The sequence below is a fragment of the Helobdella robusta genome (assembly GCF_000326865.2).
Source record: "Helobdella robusta unplaced genomic scaffold HELROscaffold_3, whole genome shotgun sequence".
Classification (NCBI taxonomy): domain Eukaryota; kingdom Metazoa; phylum Annelida; class Clitellata; order Rhynchobdellida; family Glossiphoniidae; genus Helobdella; species Helobdella robusta.
Genome location: NW_008704501.1, coordinates 697,700 through 724,160, shown reverse-complemented (window position 1 = coordinate 724,160; position 26,461 = coordinate 697,700). Strand labels below are relative to the sequence as shown.

Here is a 26,461-nt window from a genome sequence, read left to right as displayed (position 1 = left end):
ATTCATTCCATTAAGTTGTACCGTGTGGAGGTGTGTTGTATTAACAGGACAATACTGCATACTGTATAGATTGCGATGAATTGAACAATGCAGACGACATATTTACAATGGAAACACCTCAATTCATTCGTTGATACAGATATAAATAGAATATATTAATATAGTACCGAATTATTCAATAAAAAACTCATTTTGACTTTTAATAAATTTAATAATTGTTCTTTGGATGTTTGATATTTATCTCTATTATCGGCTGTCATCTGGATTTTGAACTTAAATTCAAAATTGAGAAGTCGCTGCCAATAAGTCGTCAAAATCAGTTTATTTATTTTGTTAGTGACTGACGGAAATATTATTACTACGATAAAGAATATAAAAAAAAATGTCAGCTGGTTACGGCGCAAACATCACTCAAAACCCAGAGAGCCACCAGCTTCCAACTGTTTTCGAGTTACTTGCTCAAGATAATTTGGCATCATTGGTGACTCCAGCACTTCAGCATGTTTTAAAGGTAAAATTTATTCAACAAAATCGAAGATCAGTCTTGGGTTTTTACTTTTTACTTATCAAATTAAAATTTTAAAAGACATGTATCCACAGAACAGAGCATGCCATAAACAGTAAGCTGCTCTCATAATCATGATTAAAGACAAAACTTTACATTTAGTAGATTAATCAAATGCCTCAGTGGAAAAAAATTTGAGATAATAAGTAAAAGAGAGGGTAGGTTAAAGTGTTCTTAAATATGTATAAAAAAGTGAATTGATATTAAGATTTAATTATTGGAATTATAAAAATACTTATGATTTAAAGTGAAATACTAAAAATCAAATTTTAAAATACTAAATTAAAACATCTTTTTAACTGTCATCAATTATTTAATTACTTTGTAAGGTTAAAATCGTAATTTTGGTATGCTTTTTTAAAAAGAAAGTTCATATACTATACAATACATTGTACATTGTAGGCATGCTTTTGTACTGTAGGCATTAAAATAAAAATAAAATCTATAAAGTTATTTGAAAGTGTTTCAACATGTAAATTAACTAGTTGAAATAAAGTTTTGTGCATTTTTTGCAAGCATTTTAAAACATGATTTACCACATAGGCATTAATATATACTTCATGCATTGAGACGCATAAGCACTGAAATTAACTGACAAATTTGAATAAAAGTGTTTACATAGTAATTTTGTATTTTATTATATGCTTCCATGATGTTTAAAATTATATTTTTTTGAGACTTTGTTCAAAAGGGTGGCCCTGAAAAGTTGTTTTCATCATCATCACTGCCATCAGCATCATCTTTATCAACAGATGTTTACATTTTTTCTGATGTAGACAATAATATTGCCAAACAGCATCTGGCCATACTGTTCACACCAAACAAATTCTGCCAAGTAAGTGGGCCTGAGGTCTTTCGAGGTACAATACATGTACTTCATTTTTCTTTTCAATTTAGCCCACTCTGGCTCCACATTTTGCGTGTGAGCCAATGGATTTCTCTGATTCTCTGATTAAAAAATTTTGAGAATGAATGACAGTTCAATGGATGTAGCCCATATTCCAAAGTTGGCTGTTGGAAACTACGGTTGTTCCTGGTGCAATCCATTTTACTATTGATGGTAAAAGCATTTGTGCATCCTGGGCCTGGACCTCCTTCAGAAAGCAATGTCTGGTACCTCGTTCAATCCCGCCTTCTTTCGAATTGATGTTTTTCTCTTTTTGATATTTTGCTTTGACCATTTTTGACTCGTCAACTTCAGCAATTGACTCTGGGCTACCTATAGGTACAACTTGATCTACGCATTTGTAGATACATATGTCACAGCAGAAGTTGTACCAATCAATTGCAGACTTTGGGCTCAGCTGCAACTCACAACATGCTGTTTTTATTGGTGTGCTCCAGGATCTAATAGTGGATTAAATGAACCGGCAGGCTAAGTTGGACGTTACTTCTTTCAAAGAAGATATTTTTCCTTATGGTGGTTCTATTTTGACAGCTTCTAACAGGACAGCGCCAAATTACGCCATCAAGGCCTAGTTGATACGCAATTTCAGTCATATCACTGGCGCAATTGTCACAAATAATTTCTTCATATAACAATCCGTTCAGTCTGTTTACACAATGCAAATTGCTACAATATATCTTCTTAAATCTAAATATTTTAAAATTTGTTAGATTTAGACTTGTATCCTGTATTATATAATATATTTATTCATTTATGATGTAGTTATTAAAAATGAAAAAATCCTGATAAATTAACTTAACGTGCATGGTAGTAAATGTTAGAATTATCTTTTTGCCATAAATATAAAAAGAAAATTAACAATTTTTTAGTAGTTTTTATTGGAAAAACATTATTATTATTAATGAATATGAGCACGGGCAAAGCCTCTTGCCAAACTACATATAGAAAAAAATCGAAAAACCAAAAGAAATTTGTAAATAAACGTAAATGAATCTCCATAATAATTATACAAAACAAGAAACAGAAACAACCCAAAATTAAATTAGAAATAAACATGTTATGATTGATCAAATATTCTCACACCTTCCCCAATACACCTTTGACAATACATTCACACACTGGTTACAACGCACACATACCAACAATCAAATACCTTCCCCAAAACATATCTGCAATATTTTCAACACACTCATTCCCCCATTTGCACATTGTCCACTATGTACACTTCCCCTATTTAAAAACACACAAATTCAATTTATCAAAAACCTAATTTAATATTATTATACCAAAAAGTACATATATAAACATTATTTATTACTAAATAAATATACAAAATACATTAAAAAGCCCCAAGAAAATTGACACATGCAGACATCACAAAAATCACACAATTAAAAATCAGAATTTAGATTTCCAGTTGAACATGGCATCACCAAAAAACAATCAACCGCAGATTTGAAACTGTTTAGGGAGACAGCATTGACGGTGGCTGTGGGCAACCTGCTCCAGTCATCCACTACTCTATTTGTGAAATAAAATTTACGACGGTCCTTATGGCAGACTCCGGTTGCTATTTTTAGATTATGTCCACTCGTTCGAACATCTTGTGCAAACATACATGTTGGACTGGTGCATATGATTTGCCCATTGCTACTCCTAGTACTTTCCTCTGTACGTGAAGTCATTATGTTTCAGGGTGTATGTGATCAATTCTAGTAATAGATTGTTCGGGCGTCCATTCAGTGGGTTGTCTTTGAAGGCTTTTCTTATGACAGCAATCAATCTGTTTAAATGTATGTTGGTATATAAAGATGTGATGTCTCCTATTACTAGTATGTTTGTGTCATTCACCGTTCTGTATTTGATTCTGTTTACGAACTAATACGTATTTTTGATGTATCCTGGTGACGGTCTCGCTAGAGGGTTAATATAAAAATCGATTAATCTGGCTATACTGTATGATTCTGAATTGACGTCAGCGATAATTGATCTGCCCGGTGGCTTGTCGTCGAAAGGCCATTTGTTACGGTCTTTGTGTACCTTTGGTAAAAGGTAGAACTTCTTGGCTTTTGAGTCTGCTTTGGGTCTGAGGTAGTTGGCCGTGTTGCTGGATATGTCTCCTGCGCGCCAGTATTTGTTTATAATTGCGTTGAGGGCTGTAATGTGTTTGTTAAGTGTGGGTTTTAGTAATACCTGGTAATGTTCCTTGTTTAGTTCTGATAGAGCTTCTTGGTGGTACGATTATTCGTTCATTACTACAAAGATAGCATCTTTGTCAGCCTTCTTTATAACGATGTTCTTGTTGTTTCCTAGTTCACATATTGCTTTGTATTTTGCCTCCGTGAGGTTCTTAGGATGAAATTTTAGTTTGGTATTGTGTTTGTTTCTACGAATTTATTGTATTGTTCTTTCAGTCTGTCAATGGTTTGTACTAGGTGTTCATGTACGTTAGGGTAGAGGAGATTATCGTTTTCATTGTTGTTCCTAGGTGGAATGAAAGTGTAAGTAGAAATTGTGTTATCAATTTTTTGTTGTCTTGCTATTCTTTTTACTATTTTGTTGATGCAGCTTCGAAGTCATAAATTGAGGTGCTGCTGAACGCTGGTATAAAAGCCAGTCCTTTTTCTATGAGGCTAATCTGTGTACCGCTGAGAAAGTAATCTGAAAGGTTAATTATTTGTTCATTTTTATCTGTTGTGTGATTGTACATGTCTAGAAGATATTGTGGTATATTGTTCTGGTCGTCCTCGTTTGGCACGGCCATATCTAGTTTTTTTGTGAATTGCTCCGTGTTATCCCTGTGATAGGTATTTGTGAGTTCGGTTCTATGGTTTTTGTCGCGGGAGCCTGTGATGATGGTTGTGTGTCGTTATTTGCTGTGTTTCTGTTTTGTTCATTAGTTGCACTGGTTTCCTGTTCAGGGTCTTTGTTTTGTGTTTCCTTGTCTTTTTTTCTTTATATTTTGGATTTGTCCTGATAATATTAATAGCATCTCCTTGAGTTCGGCGAATTGTGCTTCTCTGTTTAGATCCTCTTTCTTCAGGATCTGTATATTTTGTAGGACATGGTTTAGCAATAGTTGATCTATGTCGTTCTGTGTGATAGTTCTTGGTGTGTTGGTTTTGGGGGGGATTATTGATGGTGTGGTAGGGGTAATGTGTGGTCTTGGTGTGGTGGGGTTTATAATGGCGTTTTGTATTATATTGGGGTTTTGTGGTGGGTTGGGGTTATCATTTTGTAGGGGGTTAGGGTCAGAGTTGGTTTCCTTTTCCTTTTGTTGTTCTCTTGTTTGTTCTGTTGATTACCCTTTTTGGTGGTGTTTCTGGTGTCTTCTCAAGTTGTATTGGGTTATTGTTTTTTATGGTTTGTAATACCTCTGATATTATCTCCTCAATCTTTCTGTTATTGACACTTTTGTTTATTTTGTTTATTTAAAATAAAACATAAAACTTAACGCCTTCTCGTTCTATTTAAAACACTAGATGGCTTTAACATAAATGTTCTGAAGATCCATCACACACATCAGATTCTTAAGTCTTGGTCCTACCATTGGTTTTGTCAGAGCATCAGCAACTTGAAGTTCTGTCGCAACTCGTTCAACTGAAACTTCTTCTGCAACCTTTCCTCTGACAAAAAATGTGGATATGCTTTGTTCTTCTGTGAAGTTCTGTATTATGTGCTAAACGAATCGCCGCTTCGTTGTCGACAAAAATTTTTGGCTTTTTCTTAAGATCTACAATGTCGTTCAACAATTGTTTGAGCCATATCACTTCACGAGCTGCTTCTCTTGCGGCAACGATTTCTGCTTTGATAGTTGACGTTGGCTAAACCAACTGATCACGCTTTCTCCAAACACATAGATTACACCTGATGTCGATCTTCCACTAGATTTATCTTCTCCATGATCTGCATCACAGAAGGCTCCAAGTGTATTGTTTTGACCAGACTTGTAAACAATACCGACATCAGCTGTGCCTTGCAAATATCTGAAAATTTGCTTGACTTGTGTTACATTGAACTTGCAGGGTTTTTCCAAACTTCTGGATGCTACTCCAACTGCATAAGCAATATCTGGTCTTGTTTCCCGTCATCAAGTACATCAATGCACCAACTGCTGATCTGTAAGGAAATTTCACTTCCTCGTGTTCATTTATGTTTTCATCGAACTCCTCAGATTTTGTAATTGGAGTTGTACAGGGTTTACACTGGCTCATTCCATATCTTTCTAGAATCATTCTTGTATGCGATGACTGATTGACTTTAATATTTCCCTTCTCATCTTGATTAATTTCTAATCCAAGGAAATATGTTGCAGGTTTAGATGTTATCTTGAATTCTGACTTTAATTCTTTTTCAAATTTTTTTAGTTCTATATCGGTTCCTGCAACTAGTCCATCATCAACATACAGTGCTAGTATGAGTTTCTTTCCTTCCTGTATTCTAATGAACAAACAAGTTTCTGCATCGCTTTGTTTGAAATGTCTCTTTTTCAAGAATTCAGCAAAGCGTTTGTTCCAACATCTTGGAGCTTGTTTAAGTCCATAGAGATTTTGCTTGAGTTTACAGACTCTTTCTGAATTATCTTTAAAACCTTCAGGTTGCTCCATATAGATATCTTCATCTAGTTTGCTGTATAGAAATGCTGTTGACACATCAAACTGCATGAGTGACATTTTTTCATTTGCAGCAACACTTAATAGTGTTCTTATAGTTGAACTTCTGACCACAGGTTTCTTCATAGTCAATTCCCTTTTACTGCAAAAAACCTTTTACCACTAGCCTGGCTTTAAACGTTCAACACATGGTATTGCCTTATGACCTTTTGGAAGATTTACCAAATCCCACATTTCATAATCTTGACGATTTATGCTCATTATCCTTTATTGTTTGGTGCACTTACCATTCACTAATTTTAACGCTTCATTACTATAATAACGCGATGCAGCACTTTGCCAATAGTTTTAAAAGTTGGTTACTTATTAAACGCTTCACTAATTTGTTTAATACGAATGCTCAAAAAAAACTTACTGTAAATAAACACGAATTTTTAATTAAAAATAAATATGAAATGTTCTTTAATTAATTTTCCAGTCAAAATTATTGGGGGGGGGGCAAAATGATATTTTCCCCCTTTAAAAAAATATTTGGTGCTTTGCCCCCCTAAGTTGGCGCCTATGAATGGGTTAACTCTGAACATGAAGATTGTTTAAAATAAAAAAAATGTAGTAAAACACATGTATTATTTTTTGTCGTTTATTTTCCATTATAATTATTGTTAGTTGTTTTGTTTATTACTCACTGATAGGTTCTAGCACAGACAAGACCTGATTTGTTTCAAAAATGTTTCCAGTATTCAGATGAATTAATATTAGGAGTTAACTTCCTGGTTGAGTTACACTTTCTAAAGACTCATGGTAGGTTGAAAGCTTGTTTTTAATGTTCTTTATTTTCTGACTAGCACGAGTAAAAGTAAAAACCTTGATGAAATTGACATCATCAAACTCATCCTGACTAATCATACATGAAGTTTTTTTAAGTCTTCATTATTGCAGCCCTGACATACGCAGAACCACTTACAATGTATATTTTCTATTTATCTTTTATTATGTTCTTCATATCTTCATCCATTGATTTGAAGCAGCCATTTTCGCCACAAAGGCTGTCTATCCTTTTCACACGACGTACACTTGTATTTATGTGCATCATTGCCATTATATGTAGATGTTTGACTCAGCGCGCATTTGAACCACTGAGCCATCTCGCCGGCCAAACATGCGACAACTTACGTCGTCTTCCTATTTACCGACCTCGTAAGGATAGACGGCTGGATTGGCCGGGGGTCGGCTACCCAGATGAAACTGCATGATTCGAACCCGGGTCGTGAGAGTAGTAGACGGATACGTTAACTACTTGGCCACGAGGTTGAACATTGGGTCTGCCTGCTTGTTGCTTGTGAATTCACCTTTCATCTTTATCCTTCCGTTTTTGTTTGTTTCTATTGTTTTTTTTATATAAAAATAAATATGCTTAATCTTAATATAAAATTTTTATTAAATTATTGTTCCCAAAGTTTTTAATATGAATACTTTCAATCTGAATGAAATTTATTAAATTAAAAATCTGTTCTTTCATGTGAAATAATATTTAAAATTTAAGAGCAAACAAGTATTATTATTTGGCGAAATAATAATAATAATATTTATTTTTGAAATTATTATTAGTGAAATTATTATTTCAAATGGTGAAATAATTATTAATATATTGAATATATATATTGATACACTGAATTTTATATTAGATTTTTAATAATTCGTCAGCTGCATCTTTTTCCGAAAATTTTTACGGATTGAAAAGAGTTTACACAAGTTCCACAAAAGTATCAGATGTTCCCTCATCAATTAAACTGCCAAGCAACATAATTTGTAGGTCTCTCTTCTGTATGGTACGTTTGCTTTTTGCTTCTGTTTTTTACTTTTTTATAATATTATAAATATATAAAAAAAATATAAAAATATCCGGAAATTTTCCGAAAATTTTAGTAAGAAAAATTGAAAACTTTAAATTGGTGAATGCCAACAATTCCGTAAAATTCATACAATATTGTATAAAATATGGTCTCTTTCCAATTCCCAGAAATTATATATATAATTAGGAACGAGGTTCTCGATAAGACTGACGTTGTCGAACACTATACCCCACGTTGCATTGAATAATTTGGTAAAAACTTTCACAAGCATGAAAATGAGTGAAAGCATATTCAGAACATGTGTTATATTTTGGCTGTCAGCTCTATCAACAATTTGCCATCATCAGAGCCACATTACAATCGACAATAGAATAAGGATTTTAAAAAGTTATTACTGAGATTAGCGAAATAAATATAATAAATTTAATTCACTAACCTTTGCATGTATAACTATTAATACTAATTGTAATATTTGTATGGTTTAACAACCTAAGTATTTCATTTCTATTATTCTTTTAATATTTATTGTTTCTATATTCATTATGCATGAAAATGTTCTGAATGTATACAAATTCACCCAGTTTTGTGGTTGCGAAAAATTTTGACTGTTATCCATTTTTGCGCTTTTGTGCGTTAATTATTTTCATCTTTGAAAGAAATTAGGAGAATGTGTAATGTATCTATGAAAGCAAAGTTTGAAATAATAGATACCTGTACAATGAAGGAGAGAAACGAAAATGGATTGGAAGCATGTGAAATAAAGTGGTACAAAAATATGTTGGGAACCAAGTAGAACTGAAAGCTAGAAACAAAGTCTTTGGAAAGTTTATTGGAAAACAAATGAGTGTATACAAAATGAGCCAAGAATAAAAATTGTGACATATTAGACATATTTGCAAAATGACAGAATAAAAACTGGAAGAGAAAAGTTGAGAGACCTGTTAAGAAATAATTGGATGATGATTCAAACTAGATTGGGATTGGAAGATTGAATTCAATAAAATTGACTAAATATTAAAAAAAATTAGAACTGGCAAAAATGGTAGATGCAATTAACATGAAAGGTTCCTTTAGGAATTCCAATGGTTGGCTGGTTGGCTTATTAGTTGATTCATTGATTTATTGAATTTTCTTTTAAAAATTTATAACTTTCCTTATTTCATTCTCAGGTACTTTATCCATATATAAGAAGAAAGTGTGAGAAGATTTACGACTCATCTTATCAAGCTGAGAACAACGCACAAACAAAAGTATTGTTTGGCATTGGTTATTTTTTAAGGATGCTATTAAAAAGTAAAATGTTAACATTTAGAAGTGGGCATCAAAGTTCAAACGAGCCTTTCTCACCATCTATCCTTACATTCACACATCTTTGGAAGTCAGCTCTTTGATGTTTCTCGTTGGTTATTTGTTGGGGTCCTTACGACATCATTCGCCGTTATTATTATTATGCAAAGTCTGTTTGACGAGATTAGAAGGGGAAGATTTAATAAAAAGTAACGCGGCTCCCTGGAGCTCTCTTCTCCAACTTGATTTGTTAGTTTATTTATATTTTATAATTTTTAAAATGTTTTCAATTTTATTGGGTATATAATATCAATTTATTGTCTTCGGTGCTAGTGTTGCATATTTTCGAGCGACAGTAGTGTTTCGTGTTTATGATGTTAATTGGTGGATTGTGTTTGATCTGATGCAACATGTTTGTTTCTAGCAGTGTGGCTAGTTTGAAAACGTTCCTATTGAAAATCGTTGCGTCGACTGCTGCACTCTTTAAGACTAGTCTAACACTCACGATGTACTTTCTGCAGTTTCTTGATTGGTGGCATCAAAGTGGGCTATCCTTGCAGTCACTTCACAAGCTTCCAACACCTGATTATCCCAAGGTTTTTAATTTATTAACATTTTTAAACTGAATATCTATGATGAAATTTGTCAATTGTCGCTTGGAGTAAGTTAGCACATTCTTGCTAAGATGTTAGCAGCTCATAACAGGCACCGAAGTTTTACACAATTTATCCAGCGCTCTATGCATAGTGTTGAAGCGCTTATTATGTGTTTTTTTATTATTTTCATTTATTTATTTGTTCGTTCGTTCACTCGTTTGTTTGTTTGTTCGTTTGTTTGATTATTTATTTACAACATGCATTCACATACGTGCACCTAACACTAATGTTAATAACACTAATGGCACCCCACTCTATGTTGTCCCAAATCATTATGTAAATGCTTAGCAACGAATCGCGTTTTACCCAAATACCTGTGTATAAGATTGAAAGGCAGCTGAACCAGCCTACGTGAATGCAGTTTTTGTAATGTTTCTAAGTTCAATAATGTAGGTGAAGCCAGAATTTTTGAATAATTTTTGAATAATTTTTTAACAATATTTATTTATAGTTTAACGATCGTTTAATAGTTTATTTATTTATAGTTTAATAATTTTTGAATAATTTTTTAACAATATTTATTTATAGTTTAACGATCGCCTGTTCTGTTATCAGTACATTATTGTTTTTGTAGTTTCACCATTTCATCGTGTATATTTTGCTGAACTTTCTACGCGGAACATTTGTGGGGTTGCATAGTAATGCAATCCCAAGAAGATTACTATTAATTTGCGATAAACGAAAAAAATTCTTGTGATACAAGATCGTTTTTGTCAAATGTTAAAGAATTTGTTTGGATATTTGTTCTTGAGCGACTGATAAAGACGAAAGAAGCTTGTTTGTTGTACCAGTTAAGATCACCATTTTTTACTGTACTCTCAAATTATTTAACTATTTATTAAAGTAAATATTTCAAACTAAGATGAACTTATTTGTGCTGGGAGTTTTCTCATCCGTTCTTAAAAATTTTCAACGCTTTAATCATCTGTGCTCAGACTATCGTGAACTCTAACATTTAAATTTGCTTTACGTTATTTTCTGCTGTTTATAACTAAGATGAAAAACCAAGTATGTCTGAAAGAACATCGTATGTTATATTTAAGTTGGTTAGCTAAATTTTTTTTTAACAGTTATATAACTATAACGAGTATTGTTGGGTTAATAATTAAGTAACTTTAACATGACAAGTATTATGTGCTATAATTTAACACTTCGCTCTAAGTAAAATTATCACTGTCCCCATATAACTGAGACATTCAAGAATATGACGTTGAATAATTACTTAGAAATGTTTCACAACTAAACTGAAACCATCGACCAACTTGATGCCGAATACTTGAGAGACTTCACTGTTCAACATCTGACTTGCCTGTTCAAACATTTTGAATTCTACTTTACAAACTTTTTGTGGGACCTCAACCAAGAATGTGATTGAAACAAACTGCCAGAAACTGTTTGGGCATTTGTTCCTGAGCATTTGATAAATAAGAAAAATGGTCATTTGTTGAACTAGTTAAACTCACAATTTTACCATGCGCTCAAATTGTTAAACTTTTTATTAAAGTAATTATTTCAAACTAAAATAAACTTTTTGTGCTGAAAACTATTCATACTAGATATTTTTGGAAAACCTTGCATGTCCTATCAAGTCGCTAACGTAATGCTCAAAAATATGCTGACTTTATATGAATTTTCAGTAGAATTCAATTTACCAGAAGTTGTCAGCTCAAGAGAGGCACATTCCCTCCAATTTACTGCCTCAGAGCTTTGTTTCCAGGCCCAACTGAGGTCAATGACATTCTGCAATCGCGTGAAGCAGTATCAATAAGTTTGTGATGGAGTGATATAAGAGTTATAGTGCATGATTTTTTTCCTGGGTATTTTCATTGTATTCTACGAAATCGCAATTGCGATTCTTGGCATCTTTTTGGATTCTTCGTAATGTTGTCGATCCATTGATGTATATATATATATATATATATATATATATATATATATATATATATATATATATATAATAATTTTTTATTCAACAGAACAACTTGTTAACAAATCTTGCGAACAATGTACCGATATTTTCTTTATGTCCACTGTGTCGAAAGACAAGATGTAATGAAACGGCACTCGCTGTTTCAGGGTTAGGATTTGATTTGATGCACTCGAAAGTTTTAAAAATAATGTTTTTGCTTTTTTTATATTTCAGCTGTGATTTATTTTCCCCATATAAATTACTTTCAGGTTCGTTTTTTGCTACAAATGCATTTACTCGTACGTACAGTCAAACAGCAAATGTCCTGTTACCGGATATCCGTGTAAGTTGGAACATCTCGTCAGGATTTTCGCGCCCGATAATTAATTACTGGCGTCTTAATAATGATTACTGAATTCATCATAATATTTTTATTTATTATATTCACTGTAATTTTACATTTTCGTAAAAACATATGAATCATTCTTCGTTCATTACACGCCTTCCAAAAATAACAAACGAATTAAAAACTATTTCTCTGCACCACTTATTTTATTCAACGATTGTTTATTAAAATTTTGTTAAAAATTTTTAATTTTCAAGTATCAATTTCAAATTAATGTTCTATAAATAAAAATGTAATTGTATGTAAACAGGTTAACAAAATTTCTGCAAAAAATATTTAAACGGGATGTATGTTTTTCAGTACGTACCTGATAATTCAATTGCCGAATTCTTATACAGGTTTTCAAAATTCGATTCCTTCACCTTCAAAATTCATCAGACCATACGCTTTTCTAGGGGATTTGTAGGTTCTTTTACCCCAAGCAGTTATGGCGCTGTCACCCCACTTGCGTTTGTTGTTCGTCTTCCTGATGTTTGCTAATCTGTAAGGTTCATTTGGTAAGGGGTAGACGTGGTCAATATTGGAGATACCAGACCTCTTTCGACCCCAGGCCGTCAGCAGACTATCTCCATATTTTCTTTTACTCTGAACTTCCGGCATTTGATCGGCACTCACTTGATCAGAAGTGTACTCGCTCCATATGCTCTCGTCTGGATCGTTGTCCGCAAAATTTTCGTCCAAAGTTGTGACTAGACTGGTTAAAACGCCTAAGTTAACAAGTAACAAAACCAACGACAACTTGTTCATATTGATCTTTATACTTTTTAAAATTTTATACACGTTGTTTTTACTTCATGTAGTTTTTTTTTAAATTACTTTTCTTCAGGATTAATATTTAATTTTTTCTAAACAGTGAATTTAAAATTAACACCGTTTGTATTCCAGGCAAATATTTGTGTAAAATAAAGCTCATCAGCCATATATATATCTAGGCATCCGCTGCGAATGTGTATATATATATATATATATATATATATATATATATATATATATAATAAGTGTGTCGACACCATGAAGATTGGCACTTTATTTTTTTTTGTAGAGGCTACCAAGTATAATTTCCCTTGCCACTAATTTCAACAAAATTGTGTATTCATATTCATTGATGGTAGAACTTGGATGTGGTTTTTATGTTAACTAAATTTTTTCGAGTGCCTTTAAATAATATATATAAATATTATTTAAAGACACTCAAAATATATTAAAAAATAAATTATAAATATATTTAAATGCAACTTATATATGTTTATTTATTTATGGGATTGCTGGGTAATTGGCTCGTCGTTATTGTATAATTTTTTAGGTTCATTAGTCGATAAGCTTTATTGAATGTCAAGACATTTCAAAATATCAGAACATTTTTTTGGCATTATTATTCGTCATAAATGAATACGTACTACTGCTTATGTGTTTGAACAAGGGATCATTCGGCAAACTTTTCGTTTCCTATGTTTAATTTTCGGTTACGGTATCGATATTGTCGGTAGTATCGGTTTTTTATCGATCATCAACTTTTTATAGATAGTGTGTTCGTTATGTTTTCTTGGTATATATATATATAATATATATATACATACATATATATGTATGTATGTATAGTATAGGGAGACTGGGACTTTATGAACCACGGGTAGGTTGAACCAGTTGGGTAAATTTACTTATTTATAACAAATACCGGTAGGCGTTTTATAATTATAACTATTAATGCGTTAAGAACTAGCTGAATATTAACTGAGCTGTCATGATTATGTCTGCAAATTGTCAAGCAAATGTCGCTTATATGATTTTGTCGTTTTCGAGTAATTTTCTGTCGCTGACGTGATTGTTCTTTGAAATAAAATTGCTAAAGAGTAAATAATTTGACGATACATATTTTTGTTGTGTTTTTATCCAGTAATACCGTACGCACTTCATTCCACGCCTTGGTAACATGTTAATAAGGCTACAGTTGAAATACTAGTAGGATCACTATAGTTGGGGCCTATTGAACCTATAATAAATATAGAATAAAAAACATTTGCCTTTTCTTGACGATCCTACTCTTCTCCTTCTTGTTACTTCGTTAGTTTTATCTAGAATTATTTTAACTCGCTCTACTATGGTCTTCCTAATTGTACACTCTATCTAAGTAAAGCTTTTAACTCTGCTGCACGTTTAGTTGCTCGTGCCTCTTTCTTTTCTCATATATCTTCATTTCTTGTTCTCTTGCACTGGCTGCCTATAAAATATAGAATAATTTTTCAAATTTGCACATTTATGTATAAGTCTCAGTCTAAATGATTTCCTTATACGTACTTATTAGATATATTAATGGAACCTAAACGCCCCGGTTTACGATCATGTCCTTATTCCCACTTCTTCTTAACTCGTGTTAAACACTCTTTTGAAAAATTTGCATTTGCTTTTTCTGGCCCTTTTTCTCTGACCACTTCTCCATCACTTACGAAGTTCATAGCGGATCTCAAGACCCATCTGTTTGCAAAATTTAATTGAGGAGCGCTGTTGAACATCGCGAAAACAACGCTTTATAAACTAATTGATTTATTGATTGATTGAAAGTAGAGGTACAATATATTTATATATTTGAGCATCTGGCCACATGCACAATGTATCATTTCGAACACCGAATATGGTATGGGAATACCGAAAACAGCTTTTTGTTCTATCATGCTTAAAATAAATAAATATTTTGATTTTGAACTCAAAAAACTTGAGACTGATTTAGATCAACCATTAGAAAAATCAAAAAATTAAACAGGAAGCTGACTATATGTATGTATGTATGTGTATATATATATATATATATATATATATATATATATATATATATATATATATTATTCTTTAAAATCAGGATTTGACAGACGCAGAAATTGTTACAGCATGCAAGGCTGTTGTACAAAATTAAACGAATATGTAAATAAACATATAAAAGTAAGGAAAATAAGGAGAAAGAAAAATGTTTTAACAGGAAAAGTAAAATAAAATAGAATAAAAAAATAATAATAATAAATAAAAATAAATAAATAAAATGGCAATAAAATAAAGTAACTGCATAAAAAGGCAAATTAATGAGGTAATTTGTTAATAGACTAGATGATGACTTAGTGAGTTAGCGAAGTGATCGATAAATAAAAACTAGTTGTGTGATTGATAATGTTTTATTGAGTGTCAATATGTTTGAGGTGTCTTGTGATGAAAGACTTTTCCTGATATGTTGTTTGGGCGGTGACTTGATAGTTACGCTTGCGTTGATAATCCATATATTGGATTACCGATTAAGACTGTCATAAATGCAATCATTGGTGAAAAGCGTTAGTTAGCTTCAAGTTTCCTTTTTCGATTTTTTAAACGGTTGAATACCAACAAAAATAGAAACATTAAACTGATCCAAGTAACTACATAAACGAAAATTACCACTTCGCATCGAACCTCTCTAGAAACCACGATGTGCAGGAGTTGTATATAGGTACCCAAGATTTTTAGCACAGATTCAATAATTTTTTATGATCCTCTATGGTATAGAAAAAAAAAACAATAATTAGGATAACAAATAATATAGCGCAATTCGATCATTTCCGCGGTTACAACAATACATACATATTTATTATTAATTTATTTTTATCTATTTATTTGTTTCTGAATCTTCAAGTTATTGGTATCATTGTTTAACAGTGACGTCATAAATAATTAAAGTGTCCTCATCTACCGGATATTAAGCATAATTTGTACAAACGCATCTATTGGGGATATCAACATGAACGTAGTACCCACGTTTGGCCTGCCATGCATGCTTCGTGTATAATTCGACGTTTCTACGGCATTTGAATCTTCTCCGATGAATGTTATGTATAATAGTTGAAACATCAAAATACTATAACAAAACAAAGCTTAGTAAATCGATAGTTGAACTTGAAAGCAAACATCAAACATGAATAAAAAATGTTAATTAAAAGAATCAAAATGCTGTTCCAACGATGGCATTTTTCGTGGTTGTTTATTGTTAACAAATTTTCAGGCTCTCTTTCGAACTTCAATGGAACAAAGATTTTAATAAGTAAAATTTGATTGTAACTTTGGACATCACAAATTTTTCACAAGCGAAATATTATTTTTAATAGAAAATTTACATGAGTTTGTTTACTTTGCAAAGAAATACAAGAATTTTTATTTCCGGTGTAATTTGTTTTAGAACTGCGATATAAATAGTTTTATGTAAAGATTTTTGTATAAATTAAACAGTAATTTCATTTCAACCAAATTATTTCCAGCCAAAACTTTAAACTTGTTCAGTTGTCTTTATAATAATTTTTCTAACAGAATAATATTCATCCACTGTGTGTCTATCGAAGTTTACTTAGAGAATTTTTAGTTCGATTTCCGCATACAAATTGTTTCCTTCGAACAGTTACGACACTTTTTGTAATGTATCAACACAAATGCAGGTGATTTTAATTACGTAAATGTTTCAGGCCGTATTGTTCAATCCTCGAGGTTTTTAATAAAAAGAGTGTTGTGAGCGGGTATTCATGATAAAAATAGGAACTGTCGTAATAAATATTGAATGATTTTGAATGCATTTTTAAGATAACTAACACGTGATTAATGTTGTAACCAACACGTGATTAATGTTATGATGACTAACAATGGAATAATCATTAATGTTATGAGGACTAACACATGACTAGTTCATATTAAATTGAAATTAGCGGTCCAGCAAACTTTTTTAAATGTTATTAAGCAACACTTCGCAAATATTACTTGGCTTCTGGTGAAGAGATGCGCGTTTAATTCCCTAAATTCTTTTGTTCGTGCTGATGTCGATTGAACGTAGACGATAATAATAATAATTAAAAAAATTTAATTTTTGAAGTGGTTTTGACATGTTTAATTTGTGCTGAAGTCTAAGTGCCCCTTTTCATGCTGGCTCTCCCATCAGAAGTTTCTATCTCTGTATAGATGCAATTGAAAAAATATATAATTTTTGTAAACTAAATTTTTATTTATTTAGTGGACCGTGTTCAAAAAGTTGTTTTTGATTTGCTGTTGAATTTGCTGTTGGTGAGTTGATGTGCAGTGCTCCTTGAGGTTTTGTGCTGGGTTTGTTGTTGTTCTTGCTGTATACTGTGGATGTTGTTGGAAATTGTTGATGTTGTTTGCATTGCAGAATTGGTTTTAAATGTCATGCCTTGAAGGTTTACTGCTCGACTATCACAAAAAATGTTTTTCACATTCAACGATTTTTTATAGTTTATGAAGTACCAGGTGTCTATAGTTCAAAAAATATTTTATATAATCTATAATGGGACTGCATGATATCTGTTTTTGGCTGGTGATGCAATGCTACCAGCACGATGATGCACAATTTTTATTGCCCAACCTAAAGGGAGAGTTGAAATTAAATTTTCTGTTCAACATCTCTGATGAATGATATTGTTACAACTAACCATGGCAGCCTACAACAAATGGAGATGAAATTAATTTATTTTATTAATATTAAGAATTACTCACTGAAAACAAATTTATGTAAACTTCTTACCCGATTAAAATTTATTAATTTATGAAAAATGAAATTTAATCAATTTTTTCAACATTGTCGTTCATATAATGAAGTGAATGTTTTCCAAAGTTCGACTTGTTTAATTAGCATATTTTAAATTATTTAAGAGTCTTAAATAATTAGACCAAAATTAAGACCAAAACGTTCTTTAATTCCAACATGCTAACGAAATTATGTGAACATCTGCAAGTCAGATGTTACGACATTCAACCTAATTAAATAAATCTGTTGACCGTCAACATTTATTGAAGGGTGCCATGGTTAGTTGTAACAGTACAATACCGTCAAAACATGGTGGATTGTATGAACGCATGGAAAAGAAGTGGATGTATCGGAATGAGAGTATGTTGTCGTGCTGATGCTAGGTTTGCAATCGTTCGTATACCTCGTAAAAGTTCACGCCTTCATTAGGATCATCGCCTCGCTAATAAAAGTATATGCTGATTGGCACTCTTAAATTGTGGCTGAGTTTGCGCAGTTCTTCTTGATGTGTTTCTTTCAACATTTGGTTCTATTTATAAATTTTTTATTAAATTTATAAATTTAGTTTCTTGGAAATTATGAATCATCAAAGTCATTGTTTAAAAAAATGTGTGCAAGCTCGCTTATGGCATTGAGCATTTGAAATAATTGCACGTTCTATTAACAAATGGTCGGATGAATTAAAGTGCCACTTTTTCCAGAGATGTACTTAAAATCTTGAGAGACCATTTAGCGCAGATTTTAAAACTTATTTATTTCTGACATTTTCTCTTTCATGCTGAGCAATCATTTGTCGACATAGACAGAAGCAATAATGTAGAAAGGTCTTTGAAAAAAAAAACAGTAAGGAAATAAAAGACATTTTCTTATGTTTATATCAGTTGGGATATTGTTTTAGTAGTTGCCGTTTAAATACATGTCCGCTGATATATCCGGAGAGGGCGCTGTTGTGTGAGTAAACACATTAAACTAACGACCGCCGTCTTGCGCTCCAGTCATTCCGTACACTGCATTGCATCGCATTCTCCGTGGTACTGCCTGTGTACTGGATGTACTGGCTGTACTTGTCGCGTACGTCATACTTCACCAATGAAAAAGTATTTAATTAACTAGATACAAACATTGGGCACGACCTGGTAGGTTATATGAATTTCTTTTTTGATTTTTGTCAAATTTTTTTATTCCACTTGAAAATAAATTTATTAATGAATTTTTCACTAGTAAAAATATGGATTTTATATCCTGAGGGATTGTGAAGCATGATGAAGCATTGTGAAGTCAGTGCAGATTATCCAGTGGAATTTCAAACAAATGCAGACAAATGAAAACAAATGGTTCCTGTCTTCGTTTGTCTGTTTAAAAAATCAGAACAACAAAATGAAACCGCAAATTCAAAAAAAAATAAAAAAATAACAACCTCAATAATAATAAAAGAACGTGAATATAATTTAATGGGTTAATTCTCTTTTGACGAAACATGCTTCTTATGGATTGAAGTTATGCTTTTGGTATAAAATCTGTATTTAACATTGAGATTTAAAATTTGGTTCTTAATCGGCTGTTTAATTTCATAAAATGATAATTAAAACTTTGCTCATGAAAATATCATTTTCTTATGTTTATATCAGTTGGTCACTTGTTTCGTTCATATTGAAAATTAGTTTAATGATGAAAAGTTCGTAAAAAATTCATCAAATGAAGTCTAATATACTGACTTAAATAAAGTCAGCATCAAGCTTTTTGGGTCAATTGACCCGGTCGGCTGTTTTAATGGCCAGGCCGTTGGTGGGCTAACATCGCAAGTACTCGTTCGCTCCAAGTTGTGTAAAACAATGAAATCATTTGCACGCAATCATCATATGCATATAACCATAAACAAACACAATTACACATATTTGTATAATCATATTCACTCAAAATCATATACGTAAAATAATTACTTACATTAATCGCATACATAAAACATACAATAGTTATTCGCATACAATCATATTTAACATGCGGGCAATGATAATATACATACAATAATCATAGGCATACAATAATCATATAAAAATTATCAACAGCCTGGAATTAAATAAATGCAGAAGATAACATGCTAAATATTTTATTCTTAAAAAGTGTTTTACTCATTTTATTTAGTGTGTCATGATCATCATTCTTCTTCGCGTGCAATAAACTAAATAGAGAATCATCACGTTTGTTTCTGCCTGCAGTAAATGAAATTTCAAGAGCTGGTTAATTTTGTGACGTTTAATTTCTCGGGAGCGTTCAGATGTTGGCACTTTTAATTTTTACTCTGCCTCGATGTTGTGTTCTGGCGTGAACCACCTGTGGTGGACCACGTGCTCCATGTCACAGCGACTATCTGCATTCCTAGTCAACATTCTTTTTAGTAGGGATCTAGGAATTCAGTTCATTGTATTTCTGCCATTATAACTAAGCTTTGTATTGATACGAATATGAACAAATACAAAAAGAAAATTGCTAAACTCGAAAAATTTCATGTTACATTCGTAAATACGCATGAAAAACACTCGCACACATACACAAATATTTATGTTTCTATTTTAGCGCAAAAGTAACGGCATACGACCTTGCATCTTTTGGTACAAATGCGTCCCAGTTTTTTTTCAGTTTGAAGACAAACGTTTGAGGAAAGTTTTTTTCGCTGTTGCATTCGTTCGTCGTCACAACATAGGCCGTCACACCTTCGAGTTAAAAATTATGCCGATGATCACAAACTGTATTTTAAATAAACTTTTGTGGTTAGTGCGTGATAGATGAAGCGAAGGTTTACGTAATTAGTGTTGTTTAAATATATGAACTTTTATATAAATGTATGTTTGGTTATAATACATGCATGAGTGATTTAAATTCACAGTGTCTTTAATAGGCTACTATGAGCAATATTTTTTGCAGTTGATGTTTTTGGGCCATATGTGAACAGCCAATGTAAGTGGCCATGAGGACCTTTTTTCTTAATCAAAAAATTGAAAAATTGTGGGCTTTTTAAATTTTACATGTATATTCACCCCGAGTAATCAAAACTTAAGGTCTTAGTTACATTTTCAGGACAATCTGGTTAATAGCCGAACAACACGAGTAAAAATATTTCGAAAGAAGGGACTTCAGATGTCGGTGGGGGCGTGGTTGTTTTCGCATTTTGCAACAGTACAATAGATTTTTTTAGTGTTGCAATCGTGAGTTTAATATAGTTTGTCTACAACAATTGCACTTCCTTCTATGTAATAAGCGTTCTTTATAAATAAAGATATTAATCAATATTGTTTTTGTTCACTTTTTCAATTCATGTTACAAATTATTTATGCTAATCATTCAAATAGTTTTATGAGTGAGATTAATTTTCAATAAAATATGTTGGTATCAAACAACCAACCTAACGACCACACGTCAGCTTTTTCTGGATCGTATGGTTCTTTTCGAAAAACTTCGGGAGCAATGTAACCGAAAGATCCGCAGAAAACCTCACTCAATTTGCCGTCAAGTATCTTTGAACAATCAAAATCGCATACTTTCAATGTTTTGTGATAAACTAAAATATTGGATGGTTTCACGTCTCCATGCGAGTAACCGAGTAACTTCAAATAGTGCAACCCATTGGTTATCTGCTGCACCCACATTCTCGCCTGATCAGCGCTCGGAGATTTCACATGAGTTCTCAGCCAAGTGTTTAAATCACCTTCTAACGCCAGTTCCATGACAGAAAATGTCCATCTGCAGTTATTTGCGTATTCTATCAACTCAATAACGTTGGGGTGATATAATTTCGACCATAGTGACAATTCTTCGGTCAGCTTAACTTCAAAAATATTTACATATTTAATCAATAAAAAGTCATTAATACGCAAAGAAAATATAAAAAAACATTATAAACATTGGCAACAGTGGATAATGTTGTAATAATTTGGGTTTGATCCATTTATGACAAACTATGGTCACTGAGTTAGCTCAGTCGGTAGAAGTGTCATGTCTTGCGCTGCCATTATGCGATGGCTTGGTTCAAATACTGTCTGTCCTAAACTCAAAAACTATCATACGCGTATGATGCAGGGCTTGCGCGTGCATACTAGATAAAAAAATTTGATTTATAAAAAAAACAACATAGGGTTTGATCCATTTATGAGTACCTGTGTCTGTCAAGTGGTGTGGATAGAAATGGTAGCTTTATGGTAGAAAGCTTTATGGTAGAAAGCTTAGAATAAATAAGAATTACATGAGAGAATAACATGTAATTTGACATGCTGCGTTTGACAAAACTGCATTATAAAGATTATTAAAACTTTTCTAAAACTGGCTCTCAAGAATTAAATACGTGCGTAACTTTTTATAATAGCACAAAATCCCGTGCGAACCAACTTTTGTAATCATTGTCGTTGATTGCTAGCTTATCGATAACTTTCACGGCGACTTGTTTCTTGTTTCTCTCTGACCAGGCCTTCACGACTTCGCATCGTCTTCCAAAACCAATGACATCATAGTTGAATGTGTACCCCAAACTGCTGAGGCACTCCTCCAATGTTGCGTAGATAGGAATGTTCAGTTTGCTTTCTTTATAATTAAGTTTATCAAGTTGGTTCATTCTAGGCATCCCAATTTGACTAAGTAAGCATACTATTTTTGTTTTATAAAAAGGAGTAGAATGTAATAAAATATGCTAAATAAAAATGTTGAGTTTAAGTGTCATTTCACTGAGGATGTTATATGTATTCTGATATTGTGCACATTATAATTTGTAGTTAATATTATTAATATTATAGTAGTAATTAATATATAAATTCATCCAGTCTCCAATAATGATATTTTGGCTTGGGTTGTTTTGACGTGGTATTTCATAACATTGCTTTTCAAAGATTGTTTTTTAATACAAAATAATTAATAATAAAGTCAATTTTTTAATACACTGAAATGTAATTACATTATTGTAAAAACTAGTCGAAATATAAGGCCGGTGCGAATTTACTTCATTAATTACTATTTTCATTTAAATAAAAAATTTGTCCTTGCCATCACTGATTTTATCCTTCAGAAATTGGCTAAAAGTCTCAATTCACATTTAATATCAAAATAGTTAAATGGTCTTCAGCAAAACGCGAGATGATTTTTTTAAAAAGAAAATAGTGAAATAAATAAATAAATTAGTTAATTAATTTGATAATCACCAACTTCATTATCGACGTCGTCGTCATCACAATTTACATCAACATTTTCATCATAACACACATTTAATTTTAACTTTTTTCAAATTTTTTTAATTAAATTTTAAATAAAAAAAAATTAAATATAAATCTGTGTAATAGAAATAAGTTATTGGATAAAGTTACATCACCGCACTCAATGTTCTCAAACAAACAATCCAGTATAAGAAAGAGTAAGACCATTTAGTTAAATTTACTATTAAGATTCATTAAAAATTAAATTAATATATCTATAAATTTAAAATATAAAATAAAATATAAGACTACTGATTAATTGATAATTTTTTTATTAATTAATTGTTATTTTAACATCTTAATTAAATCTTTAAATTAAATCTAAATTGCATCTTAATTAATTGTTAATAATATTTGTAAGAATCTGCATAAGTGCAATGTGTATTAATATTACATTCATTAACAAACATTAATTAATATTAATAAATGATTACATAGTTGACTGATAACATAATAACATCAACTAAGTAATAACATAATAATAATTATAATAATATAAAAATAATATAGTAGAGTTTAGTGTACAGCCTAAGCCTTAAGGGAAAAAATTAGGTAGATACAGATAGATCTAAGAGATGAATAAGGAAGAAATTGACAAGAAGTACATCCGCGAATTAGACGTTTTATTGAAAGAAATCAAGTCTTTCTCGATTGTCATCTTCGAGCATTTCAAGACCTACAGTGATGCCAATTCAATTCGATTTGTGAAGAGTTCTGCATTCCTGTTGGAGCATATTGACCAGGGTCTTCTGCCTTATTTGGACGGTTTCTTGATTGCAGCAGGCCAGTTTGATTTCAGCAGTCAGCACCCAGCAAATGGGTATAGAAGTGTTGTCGGTCTCATCGAGAAGTGCTCTCTGCATTTGCTCATTTTGACACGTTACGTGGCTTTGAAAAAAAAAAGTTTGCTATTCAGGAATGATCACTACAGTAAAGAGGTCTTTTAGGCTTTTAATTTAGTGTTTAATCTTTTTTTAATTTTTGACTTTGTTCTTTATTTGGTCTATTGTTTATTAAAAGTTTATTTTATTAACATTTTGCAACTTTTTTTTTAATTTAAAAAAATAGTGCTATCAATTTTTAAGACAATTTTTAAACAAAAATCTTCAAATGCATTAAAATGAAAAATTAGTTCAAAATTATTTTAAATTTTCTGAAAAGTTTGAATCCTATGTGACATTGTTGGGCCAGTTGAGAGCCTGCTTACAATATGCACAGAAGTTCATGTCCTATTCATCAGGGCAGCTGGTTAGCGAACAAGTTTCAGAAGACGAGTTCAAAATTATGCAAGAAATTGAAAACCTCTCACAGGAACCATTCTACGGTGTTTGCCTCGGCTTTCAGGTTTGCTATCTATCTTTTATGTTACCATTTTGTAGGCGTAAAGTTTTGCTTGAGGGCTTAGAATATTTTCTTTCTTAAATATTATGATTTTGAATTTGTTTTAATAGACCTGCAAGAAACTTCTGAGTGAATTTATTTATTGGCTTCTTATTATTTACTCAGCATTATGCATACTTGCAGATGTTGACATGTTTGAGATTTTTTAAAGCTTGTCAAAAAATGAATTTTTATTAATCAACATAATCTTTATTGTGGATTAGTTTTTTGTGCACTACGAACGAACCAGCACATGCAAATTAAATGTTCCAGTACAACAGCTCAATGCTGCAGACCATATTGGTCATGCACATCATCCTGGCGTCCTACAGTTCCGGATACAACAAATCCTCTCCATTCATGAAACTTGCATCCAGTGTCCTCAGCAGTGGCAAGTTCATCATTTCCCCCGAGGAGAGAGCTAAAAAGGTTTCGCAACTTTTTCAAATGCTTTGATGGCTGCTCGTTGAAATTCAATCAACTAAAATAAAATAGTCAATCAATCAAAAAAATATATATATATAATTAATTAAAATTTAAATAAATTAACCTCCACCACCAATTTTGTTATATTTTTGAATGTTACTAAAAGATGTTGCTTGTTTTGTGAGCAAACCTTCACTATTATTCATCATCATGTGGTTTATCCCTGGTCAACATCTTGCCTTCGTGTCATAATGTTACTGTTGTTTGATGACCTTATATAAAGTGATAAATAACATAAAATAATCATGTAACATAAAATGATGGATTTAAATGTTGACTGGAAGGTCATAGAAGCCACAGTTCATGGTGATGTTAACTTTTGCAAATCCTTCTGGGACTTGTCTGAAAATGCTCTTTTGCATGTTAGTGTTGTTGTTGTTGTGTTGTTGAGTTGCTGTGTTGTTGAATTGTTGTGATGTTGAATTGTTGTGTTGTTTGTTACGATGTCTCATTGTTTTGAAGTGTATTGTTGTGTTGTTGTGTTATCGTGGTGAGTGACCTTGTGTTGCATGCTGTTGTTTTTCAAACGCTGTTAGATTTGGCTTTAGATTATTTGAATTGTTTTCACGTTTTCAATGGCGGGTATTTTCACAGTTTATGCCATTTCACAGTCATTCTCATGATTTTCTGTACACTCACTCCTATTTAACTGACACCCCTTCAAAATACGTAAACAGCAGCACTAACAAATCATCAACTTTCTTCCCCACATTCGAACAGAGCATAGCAAAAGTAGTGAGCCCTCTTGTTGCCATCGAAAAAACAATCCACATTCCATTGGACCCCCCCGTTCAAGTCTTTCTCTCATCTGACCCAAACAAGCACATCACTGTTTCCGTGCCTAATGCTGAATCATCATCGATTATGGTTAGGCTGTTTTCGTATCAGGCTCGACAAGGTCAAGTGAGTACATGTGGGTATTTGTGTGTGGGTGTTTGTATTTGTGCGTGGGTGTTTTTAGTTGTGTATGGGTGTCTGTATTTGTGCGTGTGTGTTTGTAGTTGTGTATGGGTGTCTGTATTTGTGCGTGTGTGTTTGTAGTTGTGTATGGGTGTCTGTATTTGTGCGTGGGTGTTTGTAGTTGTATATGGATGTCTGTATTTGTGCGTGTGTGTTTGTAGTTGTGTATGGGTGTCTGTATTTTTGCGTGTGTGTTATATCCTCACTGCATTTGTGGGTTTATGTGCTGTGCATATGTATATATTGTGTATATTGTGTACTATATATTTTTATAAATATTCATGTTCCTTCTTTTGGTTAACTAAGTTTTTAATTATTGATAGCCATTAATGGGTTTTATACCATATTTTTTATAATTTCAAACATTATTTTGGAATGGTTATAGTCCGACCCATAACGGATGGAGACTATAAACGAGAATTGATCGATGATTGATTGATTGATTGATTGATTGATTGATTGATTGATTGATTGATTGATTGATTGATTGATTGATTGATTGATTGATTGATTGATTGATTGATTGATTGATTGATTGATTGATTGATTGATTGATTGATTGATTGTAAAAAGTTTCGCACATTTGTAAATGTCATTAAATTTTTTTAGATGAGTTAGGTGTATGGAATGTTAATTTGCGGATGGATGTTGTGCTAAATTATT

General features: G+C 32.1%; 4 protein-coding genes across 4 annotated transcripts in view; 2 read left to right on the top strand and 2 right to left on the bottom strand.

Moving 5' to 3' along the window:
* Positions 1 to 382: 382 nt before the first annotated feature.
* Positions 383 to 12,177, top strand: HELRODRAFT_65397 (hypothetical protein; the record flags this gene model as incomplete). The annotated part of the gene is made up of 8 exons (XM_009020998.1): positions 383 to 511; positions 6,778 to 6,886; positions 7,790 to 7,914; positions 9,108 to 9,188; positions 9,254 to 9,474; positions 9,650 to 9,821; positions 11,858 to 11,958; positions 12,060 to 12,177. 8 exons carry the CDS (start codon positions 383 to 385, stop codon positions 12,175 to 12,177), a joined length of 1,056 nt encoding a protein of 351 aa, XP_009019246.1.
* Positions 12,178 to 12,538: 361 nt separating this feature from the next.
* HELRODRAFT_161008 (hypothetical protein) lies at positions 12,539 to 12,943 on the bottom strand (the record flags this gene model as incomplete). The annotated part of the gene is made up of 1 exon (XM_009020997.1): positions 12,539 to 12,943. The coding sequence occupies one exon, from the start codon at positions 12,941 to 12,943 to the stop codon at positions 12,539 to 12,541; it is 405 nt and encodes a 134-aa protein (XP_009019245.1).
* A 7,089-nt stretch (positions 12,944 to 20,032) lies between these two features.
* HELRODRAFT_161007 (hypothetical protein) lies at positions 20,033 to 22,341 on the bottom strand (the record flags this gene model as incomplete). The annotated part of the gene is made up of 4 exons (XM_009020996.1): positions 20,033 to 20,141; positions 20,335 to 20,449; positions 21,139 to 21,561; positions 22,119 to 22,341. The coding sequence occupies 4 exons, from the start codon at positions 22,339 to 22,341 to the stop codon at positions 20,033 to 20,035; spliced, it is 870 nt and encodes a 289-aa protein (XP_009019244.1).
* A 1,206-nt stretch (positions 22,342 to 23,547) lies between these two features.
* Positions 23,548 to 26,461, top strand: part of HELRODRAFT_161006 (hypothetical protein) — a gene marked incomplete at both ends in the record, with an annotated part of 15,220 nt that continues 12,306 nt past the window's right edge. Inside the window, 5 exons of the mRNA XM_009020995.1 lie at positions 23,548 to 23,910; positions 24,134 to 24,316; positions 24,626 to 24,781; positions 25,123 to 25,200; positions 25,559 to 25,741. Of these exons, the coding sequence (XP_009019243.1) occupies positions 23,548 to 23,910; positions 24,134 to 24,316; positions 24,626 to 24,781; positions 25,123 to 25,200; positions 25,559 to 25,741 (963 nt within the window). The remainder of the gene's footprint in view (positions 23,911 to 24,133; positions 24,317 to 24,625; positions 24,782 to 25,122; positions 25,201 to 25,558; positions 25,742 to 26,461) is intronic.